General features: G+C 37.7%; 1 protein-coding gene across 1 annotated transcript; it reads left to right on the plus strand.

Annotated features, from left to right (window-relative positions):
- The first annotated feature begins 1514 nt into the window (after positions 1–1514).
- On the plus strand, positions 1515–23258 carry DDX46 (DEAD-box helicase 46). The gene is made up of 23 exons (XM_084535715.1): positions 1515–1665; positions 3493–3681; positions 3966–4106; positions 6031–6148; positions 7110–7275; positions 7568–7719; positions 8023–8136; positions 8777–8942; positions 9439–9559; positions 9897–10072; positions 10524–10645; positions 11288–11366; positions 13195–13277; positions 14038–14202; positions 14516–14678; positions 15639–15832; positions 16419–16556; positions 17229–17378; positions 18052–18249; positions 18864–19082; positions 21137–21281; positions 21977–22050; positions 22779–23258. The coding sequence occupies exons 1-23, from the start codon at positions 1649–1651 to the stop codon at positions 22824–22826; spliced, it is 3138 nt and encodes a 1045-aa protein (XP_084391841.1). The 5' UTR covers positions 1515–1648; the 3' UTR covers positions 22827–23258.
- Positions 23259–23422: the final 164 nt, after the last annotated feature.

Here is a 23422-nt window from a genome sequence, read left to right on the forward strand (position 1 = left end):
GTGAGAGGAGGGAGGTATCATTCCAAATAGTCAGCCCTAAATGCTGATAATCTGTGAAAGTTCTGCTGAAGCTAAACTTATTTTCACCTTGTAGTTTTCTGTTTAGAATCTAGACGTTCGGGTAATGTAGGCTAATGCCCCTTTTTCAGTTGCAGCATTTTAGTGTAGTTTAGTCTGCAGCATTTTTTTAGGGAGCAGAAGTGCTTGATTATGCTTCTGTAAAGTATATATGGCCCTGCTTTTGGCATAAGCTTTCCTGTTATAGCTTCCTGCTGTAATTTTATCACTGCATTTCTGACTCCTGAGTTAGGTATGTTTGTGCCATGAAAGCAAGAAGCTTATGTTTGGATTTGACAATTTTTTATTTTTTTACTGATTATTTTATAGTGAATGTTTTATTACGGGTGTCCAGGGTTTGGCTGTAAAAGATTCTGATTTAGGTCTGTTAGTACAAATGTAAATACATTTAAAGCTTCAGAATTAGACAAGAAAAGAATTTCAGCAAATTGAAATTGCTGACATTCAAATTAATGTTAAAATAATGGGTTTCCTCAAAAGTTACCATTGGTCTGACCCTCTGTTTATATGCCCAACTATAATACAAACAAATTGCAAAAATACCATCTACTACCATCTGCAAAAAAAGCAATACATTTTTAATCCTGGACATAGAAAAATTAAACCACCTAGATAGTAATAAATAAAGGTGATGCACCCGTTGTATTTTCACGCAACCCCTTACGCAGTCCTGTCATGCGAAGAAAGACCAAGCAGGTTGTTTTCTCGAGTGGTGAAAGAAATCATGCCAGGAGAGCTCATCTGGAACTCGGTCTGTAAGCACTTGTTTTTACCCAACGAACTTCCAAACGGGACTGGGCAGCAGCCTGCCTGCCTGCTGGGGAAGGCAAAGCGAGCCCGGGTGGGACTTGTGCTGCACGACTTCATCCTTGGACAAGAGCCGAACCTCCTTCATTCCATTTTCCCTCATCTTCCTCTGTGTATGTTATTTAATGTATATTGCTGAACTTATTGTTTTCTATTAAAATTATATTTGTTACCCCCTTCCGTGATGCTCTGACTGTGTCCCCCCGCCGCTGCCTGCTGCAGAAGTCACGGGTTATCGAGTGTCTGGGTGGTGAATAACAGATTTTTGTGTGCCGCTGGCTGCAAACCACAGCAGGGTGCAGTCCCATGGGCATGAAGCGAGGTTGCTGTGAGTCTCTCTGTGAGCTGCACCTTTCACCTGAAACACTTTTGAGCCCAAAAATGCTGGTTTTGGGTCAGGACAGGCCTCGCAGCGGCCTCACTGAGCAGCCTGCCGGGCCCTGCGCTTATCCTGCCCCGCGCCTCACTGCGGCCTTCCCAGTGCCCAGCGCCGCCAGGGGAGCATCAGCACCCGGCTTTTTTGCTGCCATTTCCTTATATTTTCTTATTTTTCGTCCCCTCCGCAGTGCCCGGCGCTGCGCCCTCCGGCCGGCAGAGCGCGGCAGCGGGCAGGAAGGGGCAGGGGCCGCTTCCCCCCTGCCTCGGCCCGGGGCGCCGAATGGCCGCCTAGCGCAGGGCCTGCACCGCCTCCTGCTCTTCTTCCTCCTCCTCTTCTTCATCTTCTTCCTCCTCCTCCTCCTCCTCGTCCTCGTCAGCCGCCGCCATGGGCCGCGAGTCCAGGTGAGGGCAGCGGGGGAACAAAGGGGCCGGGCTGAGAGGGGCCCCCTGAGGGCAGGGGCTGCGGGAGACAAGCCCCGAGCCCCCCCCGTTTGCTCTAACGCAGAGTAACGGTGGTGTGGTGGCTCGGCGGGCTGTATTTTGCGTCATAGGTTTTATTTTTGCCGAGTTTGTGTAGAAACGTGTGCCTTTTGTTCCCCCTCAGCGGGTGGCCGCGCGGCGCGGGGTCGGGCCTCTGCTGCCGGGGTTGGGGCACTTCGCTCCCCTCCGGCTCGAAACCAGCTCCTTAATTCGCTTCTGCTGTCGTGGCATGTGTTAGTGCCCTCTGCTTTAACCGAACCAGCGGGTTTTAATGCTAAAACGGCGTTAGGAACCATAACAGCGTGTGTTTTGTGCTCCTGTGTCCAGCCGTCCCTGTGCTGTAACAGCTTCTCGGATTCATACCCCAAGAGGGGCGCATGAGTTCGGGTTTTAAAAAGCGTCTTGGGCTCAAATTGGTGACTCAGTGAAGAGCTGGGAACCCTCACTGATATCCCTAAATTAGTTTCAAGCCACCTAGCCCAGCCGTTAGGGACTTGGGCTGCAAAATCCCGTGGGGGCTGAGCTCCAGCTGCTGGCGCCTGAGCTGGCAGGACCCCGCTCCTCACAGCACGGCTTCTCTCCCCCAAAACACGTCCAGTTTTAATCGGGCTCCGTGGTCATAATGAACAGAACTGTTTACAGAAAACACGTAAACACATCGGTCAAAGCAGGTCACAAGTCTCTGAGGAATGAGCCTTGTACACGTGGCTCCTGCTGGCCCCGCTCTCGTGTCTCATCCCCAGGAGCACCGACCCCTTCTGCAAGTTTATGTCTTTTTTGGGGTTGTGACCTGGATCATGGAACCAACAAATAGTTCTTAAACTTACGTGAATTTTCTAATTTAATTTATGCCTTCCAAAAGTTGCTTTCTCTGCTTCTTCCTGCTTCCCAAGCCCAGCTGCTAGGTTTGTAGGGAGCTTGTAGGGTCTGTGGTCCCTGGGCTGCAGGAGGATGAACAAAGGAATGGTTCTGGCACAGTGGCTGCTAGTCAGGAATTGGAAAAGATGATACGGTCACAGTGGAGGTCCCTCTGCAACTTGTATGCTCAGGTGAAAAGTCTCTGGGAAAATTCCTACCCCTACCCTCTCCCACAGTTTGGCTGGGATAAGAGAGCATTAGTGAGGGGAGAAAAAGTCTCCCATTTCCATCACACACCTCTGAGGCCTTGCTAGCCGCTTAAATGTTTTGTGATGTTTGATGGCAGTAGGGAATTTCTTTTGATGTCAGCATTGACCACTGCTGTATCATTTATGCTTGTGGTTTTATGTTTCTTTAATTGCTGTTTGACAGATCTTCCACTGAACAGAGGCACAATTTACATAGCATACCTGAATTACAATTATAGGAAATTCAACAAAACTTGTTAAGTGTTCGGCAGATTTTATGAGATAGTTTCAAAAAGACTTAGTCTTTCCCTAAACATAATAGCAATCTGTGGATTTCCTAAAACGGGAATTGTTCTTGATGTTCTAGTGTTCTCTTGAGGTACTTCTTTTTGCACGCCAACAATAAAACAGAAATATGACCATCTAATTCCTCTGGTTTCAGCATCGTAAGGAGTATACGTATATTAATCAGTTTTGCAAGATTATTGAAAATGTTCAGGAATTTAGTAAGTCCAACAAATTGTAGTAAATAATTCTTTTTGTCCTGTCCATCCGAATATGACAAATATGTCCTTTCACTGCGAGTTATTCTCGAGCTCGTTTTCATCTTTTTTTAATTTTTTTTTGTAAATTTGCAATGCAGGCATTATCGGAAGCGCTCCGCGTCACGGGGACGCTCTGGCAGCCGGTCTCGAAGTCGTTCTCCCTCTGACAAAAGGGGAAAACGCGGCGAAGACAGACGCTCTAGGAGCAGAGATCGGGAGCGCAGACGTGAGAGGTCACGCAGCAGGGACAAGAGAAGATCTCGATCGCGTGACAGGAAGCGTCAAAGGTAGGAGTTACGAGTTTCAGTCAAAGCACATAAAAATGCTGTCATCTGAACACTGATGTTCTTCCTCTACAGTTGTTTACTTTGTTGTTCTCCATGATAGATTTTACTGTGCTTAATGTTTTTTTTTTTTTTTTATTAGATGATGTCTTGCTGCTGCTGTTAGACTCTGTTAGCTCTTTGTGGTCTTGATGATTGTTGGATTCCTTTTACAAGGGTTCATCAATAGCAGGCTAAAATTGTGTTATGATCACATGCTAAATAAATACAATTTTGTTCTGGGGCAGACGTTCGAGAAGTAGAGAGAGGGAACGAAGTCGGGAGAGAAGAAGATCCCGCAGCCGAGAGAGAAGGCGCTCTAGAAGCAGAAGCAGAGGTAGACGGTCTCGATCCCCCAGCCCAAGCAAGAACAGGAAAACAGAAAACAGGTATTTGTGTTCTTGAATTACAGTCCATATCATAGTGACAAAGTACTGCAAAACTATTGGTATAATGGAAAGAATCCTCAGGCAAAACTACCAAAAGCTTTGCTTTGTAGAACAAGGAGAATATTTGATGAGTGTACAGTTCTGATCTTTTCCCATCACTTAATGTGCTTTGATGCATCAAATATTTTTAGATTTCTTACTTCAAGGTGTGTAAATACTAGTGTGTGTATGTATTTATTATTTCTAATACACTTTGTTGTGAGAACGGTTCTATAAAAGAAAAAGATCCAAGTGTTAATTTAAGACTGAAGTTGTGGCACCTGAGCAGGGAGTAAAAGGTAGTTGCTAACTTCAAAGTTAAAACTGAACCTCATTCTGAAAGTTTTGTAGTGCTGCATTGTTTTCCCAGGTTCCAGTATCAATAAGGAACAGTTTGTGTCTCAGCATGTATGTGCAAATTAGTAAAATACAGGTGCTGTCTATGAGAGACATTAAATTGAAGCCTGTCTTTAGACTTGTAAATTGTTGGAGAACAGTAAGTTTTAGTTACCAGATGTGCCTGAGTGCAGAGCTCTCACAGATAAGCTCTATCATTTTCTCTCAGATAAAAGCAGGGCTTTTAAAAATACTGGATAGGGTAGCAGCAGGGGATCTATAAACGACATTGCGGTGACATTTGTAGCAGGAATTTCTAAGCTCTTTTCAGTGCCAGTGATGGTATCTGAGCTCAGTGTTTCATCCACTCTTTACATAAAAGGTGTTTTTAAGAATATAAGCCCATGAAGTTTGGAATCTGCCTTTTTAAATGATATTTGTGTGGAAAAGTAAAGCATATAGTGTTACACTTCAGAGAAGGTCAAGAAGTCTGCTTTGGCAAAGCCACCGACTGTTTCTTACCTGCTGTTTGTTGAATTCTGTGGGTGTGCTCAGTGAATAAGGATTGGACAGGTACTAGTCTTAGGGGTTTACAGTCAGATAAACTGTCTAGTAAATAGACTTAGTCAAGAATTGAAACTTCTACTCTTCTAGATACTGACTTCAGAAATGTGTAAAAATTTAACTACAGGTCATGTTCTTTTAAATGTGCTTGAGTGGATTTTCAGACATAATTACAACAGGTATACTGTAAAATGAGTGGAACCTCCAGAAGTTGTAACAGCAGTCCATATAAAGACTGAGTAGGTTGACAACAGTCCAGAAATTGTGAGAAGCTAGAATGACAGTCTCTTGGAATGAGCATATGGTTTGCATTAGAATTGTCCAGTGGACTGTGAAGAAAGTTTAATGAGATCTAAGAGGCTAAAGTGAATTTTACATTTACTGTTATGGGTTAGCAGGAGTTTGGTTCAGATACAACTATTTCTTTTTAATAGGAAGTACATTAGGAGAGTAAAGTCTGTGATAAATGGGTTTTGTGTGAAACACAAATCTGCACATTAGTTTGAGTTCTGTAGGTACCTTTTCCCAGGGAGAGGTGTTCTTTTGACTTTCAGCCAGTACAGAACAGGGGAATGTTCAAATTTCCATGGCAAGGAGCTGGATTACTTTACCTTCCTCTAGAAATAGAACAAACAGGAATTTTTTAGCATCTCATATGAACTGCTGTCTTCAAGGAGTGTTTATGCTGCGGAACCTCTAGAGTACCAGCAGTAAGTGTTCTGGAAATGAAGTCTGCAACTTTGTCCTGTAAAGAAATGAGAAGAACAGAACCAAAGCATGTGAATCAGTGGATTGCAATACATTGTTCATTTCTGGCAGTTATAGAACCTACTTCCATGAAACAGAAAGGCTCTGAGAAACAAAGAGTGCTTTGTAAGATGTTTGAAAATGTGACTGTGTTCACAGTTTTGTCTCTGTCTGGCACATCTATTCTCCCCCGAGAAAAGCTGGAATATTCTAAGAAATCTTTGTTCTTACCTTTCAGATCAAGATCTAAAGAAAAGACAGAAGGTGTGGAAGTTTCCAAAGAAAAGAAAAAAGAGAAAGAAGACAAAGAAGAAGAGAAGGATAAAGATGCTACTGCATCTACTGTGGCCACTGAGGTAGAAGCTTTTTTCCAAATTCTACATTTTAAGTTTATAAACCAAGAATTAAGCTAGCCATAGATTAACTACTACATTAACATAGGTTAATTACTGCATTAACAAAAGAAAAACTATTCCTAGAGTTGGACACAATTCATGCTGAATGAAAGAGTACCCTCTTCAGTAACACAGACTTCAGTCACAGGGTATGCTTCTAGTTCTTGCCATTAGAAACATTCTTCTCAGTGCAAGGTTCCACATTGCTCAGACCACAAGCCACAGTTGTGGGTGAAGGATCTTTCCTTTCTAATATATTAGATGTCAGTAGGGAAGCTGAAAAATCTTTTGGCATCTGGAACCAGGCAGGAATCAAAGAACAAAGGGGAAAGGAAGCATGCTTTGCCTTATTCCATATCGTGAAAAGATGTGCCTAGATGAAGAATTCCCCAAACAGCTGTTTTCGCTAACTCTTCCAAAACAGCATGTCATTAGTAACCCTCCTTTGTTAATAGTCACTGCACTGTCAGCAAGGGCTCCCCATGCATAAATCAGTGTTTTTTTTTGTCCTAGACAGACTTTTGGAAGTAGAGGACAACATGATAATTCTTTAGTCTTGTGTGTGTAAATGGCTAAAGTGAGTTGAAACTCATTGGAATATAATATCTTGGTCTAGAAAAAAAGAAGAAAGCTTAATTCGTTAGGGAATATTTTTTAATTCATTCTTACTTATAACATTGTATACTAGCTGCTACTGTGAAGAAAAAAAGTTAAATGAATTTCTTACTTGAAAGTGTTAGAGTTGTTAGTATTTGTCATTTACTCATGTTGTGATAGGTCTGTGTATGTCCAGTGATCTACTGCATGCTCAGTTAAATGTGTTTGAAGAGAGAGTTTGTCTAAAAAAAGCATAGGCTAATGCCAGTGGCCATTAATTTTCACAATTTGGTGTGTTGTTGTTTTTTTTTTGTTTTTTTCACAGAATTTTGATCAGAACAAACTGGAAGAAGAAATGAGAAAACGAAAAGAAAGAGTGGAGAAGTGGAGGGAAGAACAACGCAAAAAGGCTATGGAAAACATTGGAGAACTGAAAAAAGAAATTGAAGAGATGAAACAGGGAAAAAAGTGGAGTTTGGAAGATGATGATGGTATTTAATTTTTATATATAACATTTATAACGCTTTTGTTCCTAATAATAGTTTATTATGTTATCTTTAAAGCATTTAATGACTTTTCATAATGTGAAATACAGAATAGCACAGCCTAAATCTTGTCATGGCTTCAAATAGTTTAAGATACAATTGAGATAACAAACTGGAGAGATTTTAAGGAGGAAAAATGATATAGTAATAAAAGTGGACTGTAGTTACTTGGACAGAGTAATAATTGAATATACGTGAACTCTCTTTTCCTCTCTTATTCCCATCCTTCTGACATTAGATGATGAAGAGGAAACCGCAGAAGGAGAAAAAGAAGGCAATGAGGTTGAAGATGAAGAGTTAGATCCTTTGGATGCTTATATGGAAGAAGTAAAAGAAGAAGTCAAGAAATTCAATATGAGAAGTGTGAAAGGTGGAGGTGGAAGTGAAAAGGTAAAATCACTTATTAAGATTTTTTAACTTTGTCTTTTAAAATTAGTTTTGTGTTTTAATATGAAAATGGTTTTTTTTTAAAAAAAAAGTGAATGCAAAAAAGCAAGAAATAGGATGTATTTAGTGACTGTTTGCCTTAATGTGAATTTCATGGTATTCTTAATAAGTAGTTAGCATTGTCCTGATCAAATTTTACTGGAGGATGTAAAAAAAAACAAACAAAAAAAAGCAACAGCATAATGCATTCAGAAGTACATTGCATTATGTAATGCATTCAATAATTTCTCTCACCTGTTTTTGCAGAAAACTGGACCAACTGTTACCAAAGTAGTAACCGTGGTGACAACCAAAAAGGCAGCTGTAGAGACAGAAAAGAAAAAAGGGGAGCTCATGGAGAATGACCAAGATGCAATGGAGGTAATGGAAGTGTCTTGTATTTCTACTGTGAAAGGGCAACTTTTTATAAGAGGCATGAGAATGATGATAGTCCTGGGATTTTTCCATCTGCTACAAGCTAGGAATTTGCTTATTTAATTTGCAGAACCATGGTTACACACTGGCTGTAAATAGCAAATGTGCCTGTAGTAGGAAGAGTTGTTACAAGTGCATAAATGTCAGCTGCCCTCTCTGGATGTGGGTTCAGCGAACTGGTAGCTGGCCCTCTAGAGTATACAGTGTGCAATTATTTGCATTTTTCGCAGCGGCAGATCAGCATGAATATTGAATTTTACAGAACAGTGCTCTGGGGTTTTCACAGAGCCATCTTGCTCAGTGATTGTACCTGAATTTACTCAGAATTTCTCTTTCATACCCAAACTGTATTCGTAGAATGCTTTCAGGAGATTAGGAATGTTGAGTCCTTAATGGGGTTGTGTATGGTGAGGCCTGAAGGGCTTAGGTTTTCAGCGTCTGGTCAAAGGGAATAAGGCATAATTATTGCTTCTGAGTAAAGTTTCTATATAAACGAAAAAGCATCTCAGAATAAATAATACTATTTAATATGTTATGTATTAATAATAAGATATAATAACTTACACACTAATTATAATTTATACAGTATTCCTCAGAAGAGGAGGAAGTTGATCTTCAGACTGCTCTAACTGGCTATCAGACGAAGCAGAGAAAGCTTCTAGAACCAGTAGATCATGGAAAGATAGAATATGAGCCCTTCAGGAAAAACTTCTACGTTGAAGTACCTGAACTTGCTAAAATGACCCAAGAAGGTAAGAACACCTTAGGTACTGTTAAAGAAAAGAATGTTTGCAGATCTTGAAGTGCAACAAAAAAGCAAATTCTGTTTGAATGTAGAGTTGTTTTGAAGAAAGCAAAAAAAATACTGTACACTCAAGACTTTTGGACCAGATGATCTTAGATGTCTTTTCCAACCTAAATGATTCTATGATTCTAATTATTATTTTGGAATAATTTGGAAGAGAATTTGGAGGTGAGGGGGAAGTACTTTTGAGCAACTTGGTATGGAAAAAAACCTCAGATCACTATTATTGATAACCTCATATAATCATATATGAGACTTTGAAGAATGTACCTGAGTTCTCTCCACCTACATCCTGTATTTATGTGTAGCAAGCTAAAAACTTTTTTTTCTGGTGCTGATTAAAGAAGTATTTAATGTTCAGAAACAGATCAAGAATATTTTGATCAAGGTAGTAGAGAAATGTCAAGAAATGAAATTTCATTGTAGTGCAAATTCTGTTTCAGAGGTGAATGTGTACCGACTGGAGATGGAGGGAATAACAGTCAAGGGAAAAGGCTGCCCCAAACCAATAAAAACCTGGGTACAGTGTGGTATTTCCATGAAAATTCTCACTGCTCTCAAAAAGTAAGCAAGAAATTTGCAAATCATGTCATACTTGATTTTGTTCAGTGTTTTGTAGTATGTTTGGGAAAAAACCCTTTTTCATTGCATAAAGCAGCATGTCCATGTCTGTAGATGCTATGTATATGGTCATCAGAATGTTTCTCAATATTAACCCATTATAAGCTATTCCTTTTGCCATTTATGTCATGTTATTCATCCTCAGCTGTAAGCTGTTTTTTGAGTTATACTGATAAATATATGTAAATATGAATATGCAAATTTATTCTAGGATGACTGTGATTCTCATCTCTCAAATCCTATTTTGTCCTTATAATATTTTTTTTCTCCTTTCTTTAAGGCATGGCTATGAAAAGCCCACGCCCATTCAGAGCCAGGCTATCCCAGCAATTATGAATGGTCGCGACTTGATTGGCATTGCTAAAACAGGAAGTGGAAAAACAATTGCATTTCTGTTGCCCATGTTCAGGCATATTATGGATCAGAGAGCTTTAGAAGAAGGAGAAGGTCCCATAGGTACAGAGCTTTTATTTTCAAAATGGGTATTTAAATAAATAAACTCAAGCATACACTTAAGAGGGGTCTTCTGTTCTCCTGCTTATAGGGAGGAATACTAACTGACTGTCATCCGTTAGTGAGCAGCATTAGTTAATGAATTTATTGTTGTTTGTGGTCACCATGCTATTTAATGCTATTTCAAGAGTACTTGCATATCCATATATCTGGAAGGGGGACCTTTATTCCTTTGATGTTAAAACTTTGATACGTTTTCTACTCATCCTCATACTGTCTTAGCTCTCTTTCTTGAAATGACTTTTTTTTCTAAAGAACAAAAAAGTAAATTGTGTAGTAAGTTGCACATACTTCTCAGAGGTGCTTATATTTCATTACTAAAGATTAATTTTTACTGTATAAATAACATCATCTCTTATATTACAACGTATGATGAAAATGCTTTGTATTTCAGCTGTCATCATGACACCTACTCGCGAGTTGGCTTTACAGATTACCAAGGAGTGTAAGAAGTTCTCAAAGACCCTTGGACTTCGAGTTGTCTGTGTTTATGGAGGAACAGGAATCAGTGAACAGGTATGCAAATGACATACCTTGACAAATAACTCTTGGATATTATTAGTTAAACAATTAAACTGTTTGTGATACATAATTAGTTTGAAATTGATTCAGAAGCTCTATTTTTACTATGGTTCTCCTCAAGAGTTACCTCATACAAGAACCAGAAACTGTTAAATTTGCTTTGTTGCATTATCAAATATTACATGTTAGCGCCTTTTGGAGTTTAATTTCCAGGGTATTTTTCTACCCCACATTTATGGAAGCTACAGGATTTGTACTTACATGACTACATGTGTTGGAACATGGTGTATTTACACTTGTGAATACATCATTTGTCCCTGATGTAACGTGATGTTCCATGCAGGCCCTTAACTGTACAGAAGCCATGCCTTCACTGTAACTACTTCAAGTGGTAGTAACTTAGTTTTTCAGATGTTACTCTTTTAGAAAGCATAACGTTCCAAAGATTTCAATTGCTGAGTAAACTCTTTTAAATATGGCTGTTTTACTAATGTGAATTGCTTATGAAAGTAACTGCAAATGTGTGTAACTTTCATTTTTGTAAAGTCATGCTTTTTTTTTTTTTTTTTTTTTTTTTTTTTTTTTTTTTTTTTACTAATAGTTTGTTAAATTAACTCTACTGTGTTTTAAAACCAGATAGCTGAACTCAAAAGAGGTGCTGAAATTATTGTTTGCACACCTGGACGTATGATTGACATGTTAGCAGCTAACAATGGTGAGTAGAAAACCTTTAACTATGGAGATTTTTTTTATTTGTTGTGTAATTCTAACAAATTCAGAAGATCATGTATTTTGATAAATGGTCTTATGGAATTTTCTTATATCTCTTCAGGCTGCACTATCTAGTTTCTGAGAATATATAACACTAGTAACAGGTTTAATCATATATTGGTTTGACTTTTTGGGGGAGGACAGGAAACATTGCGTTCTTGAAGAGTTTCTGAGAATGTTTATGAGAGTTAAACATAAAATGTAGTCTCAAATTTTCTAATTTGCAAGTCGTTTAGAGAAAGGTTATGTAACAGTTGCTTACTGTGTCTGCCTGTTGATCCATCCCAATTGTTAGTGTAGCTCAGCAGTTACTCGCTTTTACTTGAAGAGTAGACTGCCTTTATCTGTTGATTTAAAATGGAAAAAAAAAAAAAGCACCTGACAAAAAGCCCTCCCTAAATAACTGTAAAAGAACTGACTTTACATCAAATACTCAGGTTGATTTGAACTGAGACACTGCAGCTTTAAGAGGTTTTGTCCTAGTGTAACCATTGCATGCTTGCTAGATAAAGTTTTATTATTAAATTATTCCACATCAAAACCTCTACTAAACTGTTGACATTATTTAACTTCTGTGGAAAAAGTACCTTCAAGAGATATAGAACTGGGCTTCCAAGACTTAAATCGTCAAAGGTAGGTACATTAATGCTGTTCCCAAGTAAATTTACCAAGTTATTATTTGGGGATGAAAGTGTTAAGGTGTTAAATAGATATGTAGATTTTAAGAAATATTTATTTTGTTACTTAAGTGTGAATTCCATACCTTTTATTAAAAAAAAGAGGCAGCGCTAAATCACCCCCCAGAATAATTTGAAGATTCAGCTACAATTTGCTGGAGCTGAAAGGACCAAATTCTGCTGTAGTTTGACAGGCACAAGTCTGAGTCTTGGTTGTCAAAAATGTGAAAATTATGCTCCATTATGAGAGCACTTGACAGTGTCAGTATACAGTTGTTTGGAACTGAATATGTTCATGTATTTGTATCTTTTAAGTATATGATTCTTAAATCCTTGAGTTAAATCCTTCTGATGAAAGGGAACTTCTTAGCTGTTTGTTTGGGAAGGGTGTTAATTATCCTGTCCGTCATCCTTTTGAAGTATTCACAGATATACAACAATTTTGTTTCCAGCTGTCCCAGAGTTTGGGGTGGTTCTTGTTTTTCAATTTATTAGTGATACTGGGTAGGTTTTAATCGTTCTATATTCATTTTGAAAAGACTGCTTACTCTGTTTTATGCATATGATTAGCAGTTAACTAGAATTAGTGTGATTACCCTCAAATAGATATTTCTAGCTCCAAGGAAGCATTACAGATTATATGTGTAAAAGGAATTTTTCTGAGGCTGCAACAGTTAGCACTGGACTTTGCCTTCCACACATGCGCTGTAATCTCTAATATGTTTTTTTCTAGGTGGCGCTGTCAGATAATGGCTGATGTGGCTCCTTGCTTCATCTCAGTCTTAGTTTTATGATGTGTTTTGGCGAGGGCTGTTTTCTGAATTTTACAGGTTCTTCTGGCCCTATGATGGTATGCAAGAGAAGAGTTTGACAAAATAAAGGGCCTAGTGCATACTTACACTTTTCCCAGAATGTTTATTGAGATTAAAATGAGAACATTAAAATTCACTTTTAGTGAATTTTTTTTAAAGTAATTAACGTGTTTGATAGAAGATAGTGAGAATATATAACTTTTAAAATATATATATATTCCTGAGGGAAACTAGATTTCCTTTTGATTTTGTTTCCCATGTGTTTTTTCCTCTCCTTTCACAGGTCGGGTGACAAATCTCCGCAGAGTCACGTACGTTGTCCTTGATGAAGCAGACAGAATGTTTGACATGGGTTTTGAGCCTCAGGTAACTTAACGACATGCCTGATACTGCCACAGTGTGTTATTTCTCACTTAAAGGATTTTGCAAGAATCTGTGCTATGTTATTATTAGACTGCCAGTAACCATTCAGTGACATGTGCTGTATGTGGATGACAGTTTAAACTGACTCTTCAAATTTTGTGTTATCCTCACATGTTGTGGTTTTGATAAATTCCTTATTAGAGAAAAATTATGTTCTAATATACCTCTTTTTTTTTTTTTTTTTTTTTACATGCTTGTTTTGGTTATCTGTGGCCCTTTGTAATTCCTTGCTGTAGGTGTCATATTAGTAGTTGTAGCCTACTAATAAACTTTGTCATGCCTCCTGGCAACATCCTGCAGGAGACAGGAATGAAATGTTTAAAATGTCAATGACAAAAACAATACTTTCTTGCAGCTTTGGACATCCAGGGTTCTTTCAGTTACCTTCAGGCCATATTGTCCTCCAAAATTAGGAAAAATCCTTTATTTTGTCTCCTGAGCTATAGGATTTCTGCTGCAAATCTTTGGATTTTTGTTGGGCTGCTGTGGGGTTGCATATTTACCACTCAATTTCCTGTTGACTTCAGCAAGTTTTCCCTGTCTTGCAATGCTATCACCTAAGTCCCAAGAGGAAATCTGTAAAGAAATGTTCTGTATTCTGTATGATACAGATACCACCTAACTTGGAGGAAGACAGCTCGGTATGTGTATGGAGTTCAGTTACAGCACTTGGGTATTAACAGGAAATGTTCTTTTAAACCAGGTTATGCGCATTGTAGACAACGTCAGGCCTGACCGTCAGACTGTCATGTTCTCTGCTACTTTTCCCAGAGCCATGGAGGCATTAGCTCGGAGAATCCTAAGTAAACCCATAGAAGTGCAGGTTGGAGGCAGAAGCGTTGTCTGTTCTGATGTGGAGCAGCATGTTGTAAGTATCACACATACGCCTTGCTTATCTTCCTTTGCTTACAAAACATTTCCAGCAGTACGGAATGTAAAGGGAGATTTTATTTTTAGATCTTCAGTGAGTTTATTAAACATTAACTTAGAAAGAAAACATAGCTTAATGTGAAAATGCAGTGTGATCACTTTTTTTTCTTTACTTGATTTTGTAGCTGAGCAGCAGTTTTACCACTAGCTACAGAAGCAGCATGAAAAAGCCATCTCCTATTCCCAATTTTTAATTTTTATTCTATGTACCCTGAGTGTGTTTAATGTTTGTTTTTTGTTTGTTTTTTCAGATTGTCATAGAAGAGGAGAACAAGTTTTTAAAGTTACTAGAGTTACTGGGACACTATCAGGAGAAAGGATCTGTTATCATATTTGTAGACAAACAAGAACATGCTGATGGGTTGTTAAAAGATTTAATGAGAGCTTCTTATCCCTGCTTGTCTCTTCATGGAGGTAATATGCGATCCTAAGGCCTTAAATTAAGAACTCCAAACTTGAAAATTGGTATTCTGTAGTTTTTCTCTAGGAATTTCTGTAGGAATGTTTTGCTTGGTTCCTATATTCCGGATTAGAATATTTCTTCATAAGCAGCTTTTGCTTTGTAATTGGGAAAGATATTTGCTGCTTAATTTGAAATAGACATTATAGTTTTCTGGAATTACTGTTCCATGTGAGGTGTCACAGATGCCCAATCTTGTTTCTGTGCAATGGGGTTGTGAACTGAATGGTAACACCTCTTAGGGAATATTCCTAGCTACGTAATACTGTAGAGCAGTGAATACCAGCTTGGGGGAGTATTATGTTAGCTTTTTTTTTGATGTTCCACAATAAGAGCAGCTATTGTTTCACATTTCTGCCGTCAAGAAATAATATAATGGAAGTAGTTTCATACTAAGAAGAGGATATCTCTTTAGAATATTGTCCATCACAGAGTATTTTAAATTTTTATATAATAGAGAGTTCTTGAAAATACAGTCACCGATAAGTACAAAACCACTGTTTGTGTAGTGCAGTGGTGGAAGAGGGAAAAATATCCTCATTCTTCTGAGATTTCCATTGTTTTCAGAGAACAGACAAAACCTCTAGATGAGGACTGAATTGAACATAAGTCAAATAGAAAATCTTATTAAAGAAACTTGAAAATCTTAGTATGGTAACACATCCTTTTGTAGTGGAAAAGCTAAAGGTTTCATTACTGTGCATAGCAGACTGAGAGGTTTATTATTCTGGATAATTTATGGTGCCTGGGAGTAAGTGTATTGAAATGTTCTTGGCATGGGCTCTGGGTTGTTTGAAGTTGGAGGGTGTTTTGACCTGTGTACAAAATCTTTTGACTCAAAGTCAGAAGGTAATTAATAAAAATTAATAAAGAGCAGAGCTCTATAATCAACTGTTTTGTCTTGTTTCTTGCAGGTATTGATCAGTACGACAGGGACAGCATAATTAATGATTTCAAGAATGGAACTTGCAAACTTCTAGTGGCCACATCTGTAGCAGCGAGGGGCTTGGATGTAAAACAGTTGATGCTGGTGGTCAATTATAGTTGTCCCAACCATTATGAAGATTATGTGCACCGAGCAGGCCGAACTGGACGAGCTGGCAATAAAGTAAGTATAATCAGTTGCCTGTTTTGGTTATTACTGAAAAATTTGCCTTATTTATTGCTCGATAAAGGCGTTACAAGAGGTAGCTACAGAAGGAGTATTTTATGTTGTTGGTGAGAAAAGGATTTTCTTCTAGAGTGCCTCTAAAGGTTTTTGAGAGATGCTGTGTAAAATATGTTCTGAATTTTGGCACTGTGGAAGTTAGAATTTGCGTTTTTGTCTGATAAATGGATGTTCTTTTACATTTCATCTGTGGCTGAAAGTTTGGTGTTTTTCACTGTTGGAAATAAGCCCTACTAAGTTTATAAAATTCTACTTTCCAAACTTCCAACCATGACAAGATTGAAAGGAAAAGCTTCAGTTACTGCCATCTGTGGCTGATTACATCTGTATCAGCTTCCTGGGAAATCACATTATTCATTCTACTTTTCCATTAAAAATAAATAAATAAAAAGAAAAAAAAAACATTCATGAGTATCACAGTTACTTTTATTGCCCAGAACAACAGCATCTGTGCAAAAGTGTTACAGCAAACTTAAAGTTTCTTTAAAGGTTTGTCTTTAACATCTTTTAAATTAATTTTGACTAGGGATTTGCATATACGTTCATTACTGAGGATCAGGCACGATATGCTGGTGATATCATTAAGGCTTTGGAATTGTCCGGGAATCCAATTCCTACTGATTTGGAGAAGCTCTGGGCTGACTTCAAAGACCAGCAGAAGGCTGTAAGTAATCCTTTCTTCTGTAGTGGGCTTTGCTTTGGATTTAATGCATACGCACGTGGGTCCAGTTGTACACTGTGTATGTACATGAGTCATCTCCCGGAGTTCATTGGGAACAGATATGTGCCTTGGTGAGCATAGAAGTGTTTTCAAGATTAGGATCTTGACTGTCATTTGCAAGACTGTTCTTGAGAATTTAAATATTGTCATCTGGTATGGAAACGCCTACTGTTCAAGGGGTGCTTTGGCTTTTATCAAAATGCACATACCAGATACTGAAGCTCTTTCATAGAATGTGTATTGCTGTTTCTAGAGCCCTTGCAACTGGACGTTGTTGTTTATGCTGAAAAGTGTAACTTCAGATTTTTTCCAATATGAGAACAGATCTTTTTTTTACTGCATTTGAAAAACATTTAAAATGTATACTTATGCAAAATCCCCGTAGTGTACTGTTTCTATCTGATGACTCAACACAGCATTTCTTATTGCACTTGTAAATTGTAAATTGTAAAATACAGTACCTAAAATTGGAAGAGCTTTCTAGACACCCTAGGGTTTGCTTTGTTAAATAAATTACTTAAATTATTTGTATATTTCCATAGTTATTTCATGACTGTTGGAAGTGGATTTTAAAAGTTTTGTTTATACGTAAAAATGCACTGTTTTTGTTTTTAGGAGGGAAAGCTGATTAAAAAAAGCAGTGGATTCTCTGGAAAAGGTTTCAAATTTGATGAAACAGAACAGGCTTTGGCTAATGAAAGAAAGAAGCTACAGAAAGCAGCTCTTGGCTTGCAAGACTCAGATGATGAAGATACAGCTGTTGATGTAAGTACCTGAAGTTTGTATTAAGGATTTCTAATATATTCATGTGTTGTTTTTATTTTCTGGTAGATTATGTAATATGTTGCAGAACGCATGGATTTTTGTTACTCCATGGCCTGCGCTGCTGATTTAACAAGTTAAAATTCCATGAGTAGATCCATAGGTATTCTTTCGTAGAAAAGATTCATTGCAAGTTCTTGAAAGTCTGTTTCTGACTGGTATTTTATACTTAAAATAGTGTGTGTGTGTGTGTGTGTGTGTGTGTGTGTGTATGTATATATATAGTTGTATACATGTTACAGAAAGTTCTTTTCCTTGTAATATTAATCTTGCATGGATTAAATGGAGTAATTGCCCTCAATTATAAACATTTTCTACTTGTAGCATTTCAAAGACATTCATAGTAGCCTTTTACTATTTCTAAATCTGTTCTAGGTCTCTGTCTTAATATTTATTACACTCATTTTCATGAACTTGAAAGTAAATACTGTGTTCAGACCTTTACCTCATCATCTGTTCTGATTGTTGATTTGTAGTTCTGGGCATGCTTCTATCGTTTATACAAGATTTATTTCTTCAAAAGGATGTAAACTAGTTGCGCCTTATTGTTCACCATCTTTAAGATAAGATAATTTAATGATAAATGTAGTGATCTAATAGTTGTTATTTTCTTTAGATTGATGAACAAATTGAAAGCATGTTCAATTCAAAGAAAAGAGTAAAAGACATGGGCACGCCAGGATCATCGAATGCTCCTGCACCATCAGCTGGTAATGCAGAGAAATTGGAAATTGCTAAAAGATTGGCTTTGAGAATCAACGCCCAGAAGAATCTCGGAGCAGAGGCACAAGTATTTGTCCCCTTCCACTTTAAGGTAACATCTTTACAGAACAAATTTTATTTATTTATTTAAATGTTGTTTAGATTGCATTCAGTTTGTTTGTTTTGTGGATGTAGCTTTATGTAGCATTTCTTCACTTTTAATATAATACTGCGTTAATTAGCACATTTGTACTGGGCTAACTCAGTAACAAGTTGTAGGATTTGTAATTGAGCTAACTTAATACAGAATTTGAAATGCTTTGTCGGCCCTGGCAAAAAGTTAATTGTGTAATTTTATCAGTAATTAATTAGGTTTTTGTCAGCTTTAGCAAAGTTGCAGAATATCTTTCTCTGCTGAGCCATGTAATACATGGTTTGGACTTAGGTTAATGTGGTGTGGAATGTCCAAAGGTATTTTGAACTGAGGGTTCAAAAGACTGGTCAGATCTTCTGTGTGCAGGTGTGAGGGTTAGATTTTGAGAAGAGGATAAGGAAAAAAGGGGAATTTTGAATGTGTGTTTATTATGTGGATGTTCATAATAACTAAAAAGTTTTAATGAAACCAGTGTTGGCTTATATAAGACTTCTTTTGGCTATCTTTTTTTTCCATCGTGGACCTGCTTTTTTTGTTTGTTTTGGTTTTGATTGGTTGGTTGGTTTTTACAGGATGTGATGCAGCAGGCAACAAATGCTATCCTGAGAGGAGGCACAATTCAAGCTCCTACTGTATCTGCCAAGACCATTGCAGAGCAACTGGCTGAAAAAATAAATGCTAAGCTGAATTATGTACCTATAGAGAAGCAGGAGGAAGAGAAACAGGATGGAGGACAAAATGAATCTTTCAAGAGATACGAAGAAGAATTAGAGATCAATGACTTTCCACAGGCAAGTAACTATTTTGCTATAATCAAATGTAAATGACTGTCGTTTAACAAATACAAGTTAGACTGTGGTTATTCCAATAAAATGTTTTGTTTCTATTCCTTATTGGACCTAGACAAACGTACTGCATCTGTGGTTACTTCTCGGCTTATAGATAAACAATGCTTTGGACATGTTCCATTCCTTACCATACAAAAATCTTTTGATCCTCTGCCACTGACTTTTCCCATATCCAGATCTTTGCTATCTAGAATTCTGTTTATTTGAAAGGCCATTCTACTGTGACTCCAGTACTGCTCCTTGCTTTTTGATTAACCGAGTATTTTTGCCATGTGGAATATTGCTGCTCTACTCTGCCTCATCTGTTACTCAGAGCATTTCTGCTCCCCAGTGCCAAGCACAAATGGCTTGTATTTACCTCTGAGCTACAAAAAACAAAACAAACAAAAAAAAACTTTGCCTTTTTAATCAAGCTGTTGTGTTACCAATTTGTTAACCTTTCTTCTCAGAAATGCTCTTAATTCTTATTCTAAACTGCTCATTCATAGAACATGTTCTAGATTTGATAATATGTACTGAGGATATTTTACTTCCTAACCCTTCCAAGGTAGGCTTGCTAGGTACGGAACATTGCCTGGCTAGACAGGGGTTCTGGTTTCTGCGTATTTCTTTCTGCAAATAAACAAATCCTAGATCTTCAGATTTTTTGTAGTGCTACACCTGGAAAAACACCTCTTTCCAGGTCCTCTTTTTCTTCTGTAATATTTTGTAATACCTCCTCTGAAACAGTCATGTAAAAAGGGCAGTTCATCGGGGTGAATCATCGCTGCCGATTACGTCCCTGGAAAATCTTTATAAGCCTTTTGGGAGAGGGACTCATCTTACAGCGTATGCATATACATGCAGGTCTGAGACGACAGAGATAAATAATGTAAGATAGAATAATCTCCTAAAGGTACCTAAAGCAAGAGTGATAGTTGATTTTATAAGCTGTTTCTTATAGCAGTGCTACGCCACCATTCAGTACCACTACATGTGCACAGTGTAGCCTTGCTGATGATGGGTGCAGTCATTTCTTGCAGTGAGGTTAATGCTGATGTGATACTTCCCGTCGAGAGAATATGTAACAGGCAAAGTTTTGATCCAGGGACATACAACTTGCCTTTTTAGGTCATAGTTCAAAGCTGGCTTCTGGGAAAGTGGTCGTTTAAGGTCGGATACACGTATGCTCAGCCTACCAGAACTGAGAAACAGTCCAGATGGAGGTTGTTCCTCCTGCCAGAAGTAGCTTTGCCTTTGCATGAACACAGTTGGAGCTTCTCCAGTCTTGTCCTAAGGTCGTCACCTTTGAATGCCAGAGCTCACCAGGAGTTACATATGAAAAATAAAACATCTTGGTCTAGGAATAACTTAGAGCAATCTATTACTTATTTTCTAATAATTTCATAGTCTAAATGAATGGGATGCATTTATCACGTGGAAGGATTTTTGAGGATATTTTAGAGAATTAGAGAAAATTCATGACAACTTTACAAGGTCCTGTAAAACAAGTGACAGTGTTTATTCCCTAGTTACAGAGATTTTAAGGTTCACTTAATTTTTGTCTTCAACCAATGAACTGCGTAGAAGTAAATAGCATTATTAAATGGAAGTACCCAGTATATATTTGCCCTTGAAGTCTATTCATGTGCAAAAAGTGCTGAATAAAATACTTGTGTGCTGTTTCAGGAAATGATGAGAAAAAATTACAGGTTTTTAAACTTCCAGTGTAGTGAAATGGAAGGTCTCTAGGGTTCTTGCTTTGGTGGTACTGTGCATCCATTCTTTTTTTCTCCTTCAGTAACTTTATCTTGCTGACATAAGAGGCAGGTTTTGTTAAATATCCTTGAATAAAAATGTAGGTTGAAGTTTTAGCCAGCTATTTTTAAAGTAGAATGCCCTGATCAATTTTCACAGTGCAATGTTCTTGTTTGTCTAAAATGTCAACTAACCTTTGGATTGCTGCTTTGTGTGCTGCCTTTCTCCTTCTTGATTCTCCTGTATCCTTTACCTTGCAGACTGCCAGATGGAAAGTTACCTCCAAGGAAGCACTACAGAGAATCAGTGAATATTCTGAAGCTGCTATTACAATCAGAGGAACTTATTTCCCTCCAGGCAAAGAACCCAAGGAAGGAGAGCGAAAGATTTATTTAGCTATAGAAAGTAAGTGTTCTTTCTTTAAATATTTCAGTTAAAGATGCTACTCTGGTTTTGTAATCAGATGTGGAATCTCTAAAGTCGTAGTATTTAGATATTGAGTTACAGACCCACTGTAGTTACTTTGCAAATAAATATAATTACTAAGGAAATGCTCATTTGTCTCCATTTGCTTTGGCAAATGATCCATGGGGAGCACAGATATGCTGCTCCCGAGAAGACTGACCTGCCCCAGAACAATAATAAACAGTTACGGAATCATTTTGGAGGAGAAAAAGAAAAGGAAAAAAACAATCAGCATAAGCACAAAGATGTTGTCTGTGCTGGTGTGAAATAAGGAAGAAAATGGAATTTTATGGGTTGTGGCTGTTAAACGTATAAGAAGTTACATCAACTACAAGTTAGCTTTGCTTGACTTTGTGATGATTGAACAGAGACTTTCTTAAAAAAAAAAAAAAACAACAAAACAAAACAAAAATTAGGTATTTCTGAGCATTGTAATTTACAAACATCTGTTTTAAGTATTTTCCTTAAAACAAACTGCTGTTACCTATGGCAGTCTCTGCAATACTAGGGTGTTCTTCAGCAAATACTTGAGGATATTTGGCTTGTTCTACAGTGTTTGTGAAAATAGCCAGCATTGTTTATTCCATAGGTTTCACAGATAGAAAATCTAAGATATTATGTTCTTTTTCCTTCAGGTGCCAATGAACTGGCTGTACAGAAAGCAAAGGCAGAAATCACACGACTTATAAAAGAGGAGCTTATTAGATTGGTAAGTGAAATATTCAGGATGCAGAGTGAAGGTGCCTTAACTTGTGCTTTATGAAATTAATTTCAACAAATGCTGGCATTCAGACATACGTTTTTATGAATACCAGGGACTTGAACCTGTAGATCTAAAAAAACCGTTTCCTTGAACAGCCCAGAAAATATATTGCTTTGTTCAATCAACTAGGCATACGGCTGTTATCCAGCCAGCAGATGGAGATAACACATTAACAGAGATTTTTGACTGAATACCCCTTAAATAAATAGTCAGCTCCTAATTAATTTCCTAATTTCAGTGCAGTCACACAGTGTGTGTGGGGGGGAGAATCATTCCCCTCATTCTAATACTTCATATGTCTTGAGAGATTTGTTTCGCCATAGCCCCACAGTATACCCAGCTAATAATCAGCTGCGTTCAACTTACTCTTTTACATAAAAGAAACTGTCTTGAGAAACAGTTTTTCTGAGTTCTCCGGTTGAAGACACCTTGGCTTCCTCTTGAAATAACCTTCAGTAATACTACATTAGATGCAGAACAGTGTCTTTTTGGCTTTTTCCTCTTAAGATGCCTTTTTTCTCAAATTTGTTGGCCTCTGCCTAGTAACGTCTTCTAAAGAAGGAGAGTACATGTAAATAAGCAGTTCTTTAGCAATGGGGATTTACTTTTAGTGGGGTTTTCTTGCAATTCATGTATCCGTTTTAACTGTGATTTATTCTCTCCTTTATTTGCAGCAAAATTCATACCAACCAACCAACAAAGGAAGATACAAAGTTCTATGAGTATTTGGAGTTATCTGCTGGTGGCTGGTGTGTGAAACTTGTGGCTTCTGTTGTTTTTGCTGTTTACACTGCTTATTGTAAATTAAGATTTTTTTTATTTTGTCTTGCGGACATTTTTTAACTGAAAATTGTTACTTGCTGAGACATCTTAATTCTCTCCACTAAGGTTATCAGTCTTAAAGCAGACCAGTTTGGGCAGAGCATGATTTAATTTAAAAGTGCAGTATATACTTTACACCATGAAGAATATAAAATAAAACAGATTTTAATTTTCCTGACAGACTATACTGTTAAGTAAATTAAACAATATTGGGATTTGTGTTGGAAATTGCTAGAATGTACCTGCTTCATATTGTGGGGATGATTTGTACCATATCAGTTTATACTGGAATAATGGTAAACCACCAAAATAAAGGCAGGATTTTCTCCTGATCCTTAGCATCTCTCTGGCTGGTTCCACACACATTCATTCCCTGTACAAATGTACCTCTAAGGTCAGAGAGTCTTGCAGTGATCAGAGTAGAGAATTTTATCCAGAAATACCTGAGGTCTGGTTTTAAGATCTACTCATCCATTTCAGCTCCCATTTTGTCTTT

Source organism: Aythya ferina (assembly GCF_964211825.1).
Source record: "Aythya ferina genome assembly, chromosome: 14".
Classification (NCBI taxonomy): domain Eukaryota; kingdom Metazoa; phylum Chordata; class Aves; order Anseriformes; family Anatidae; genus Aythya; species Aythya ferina.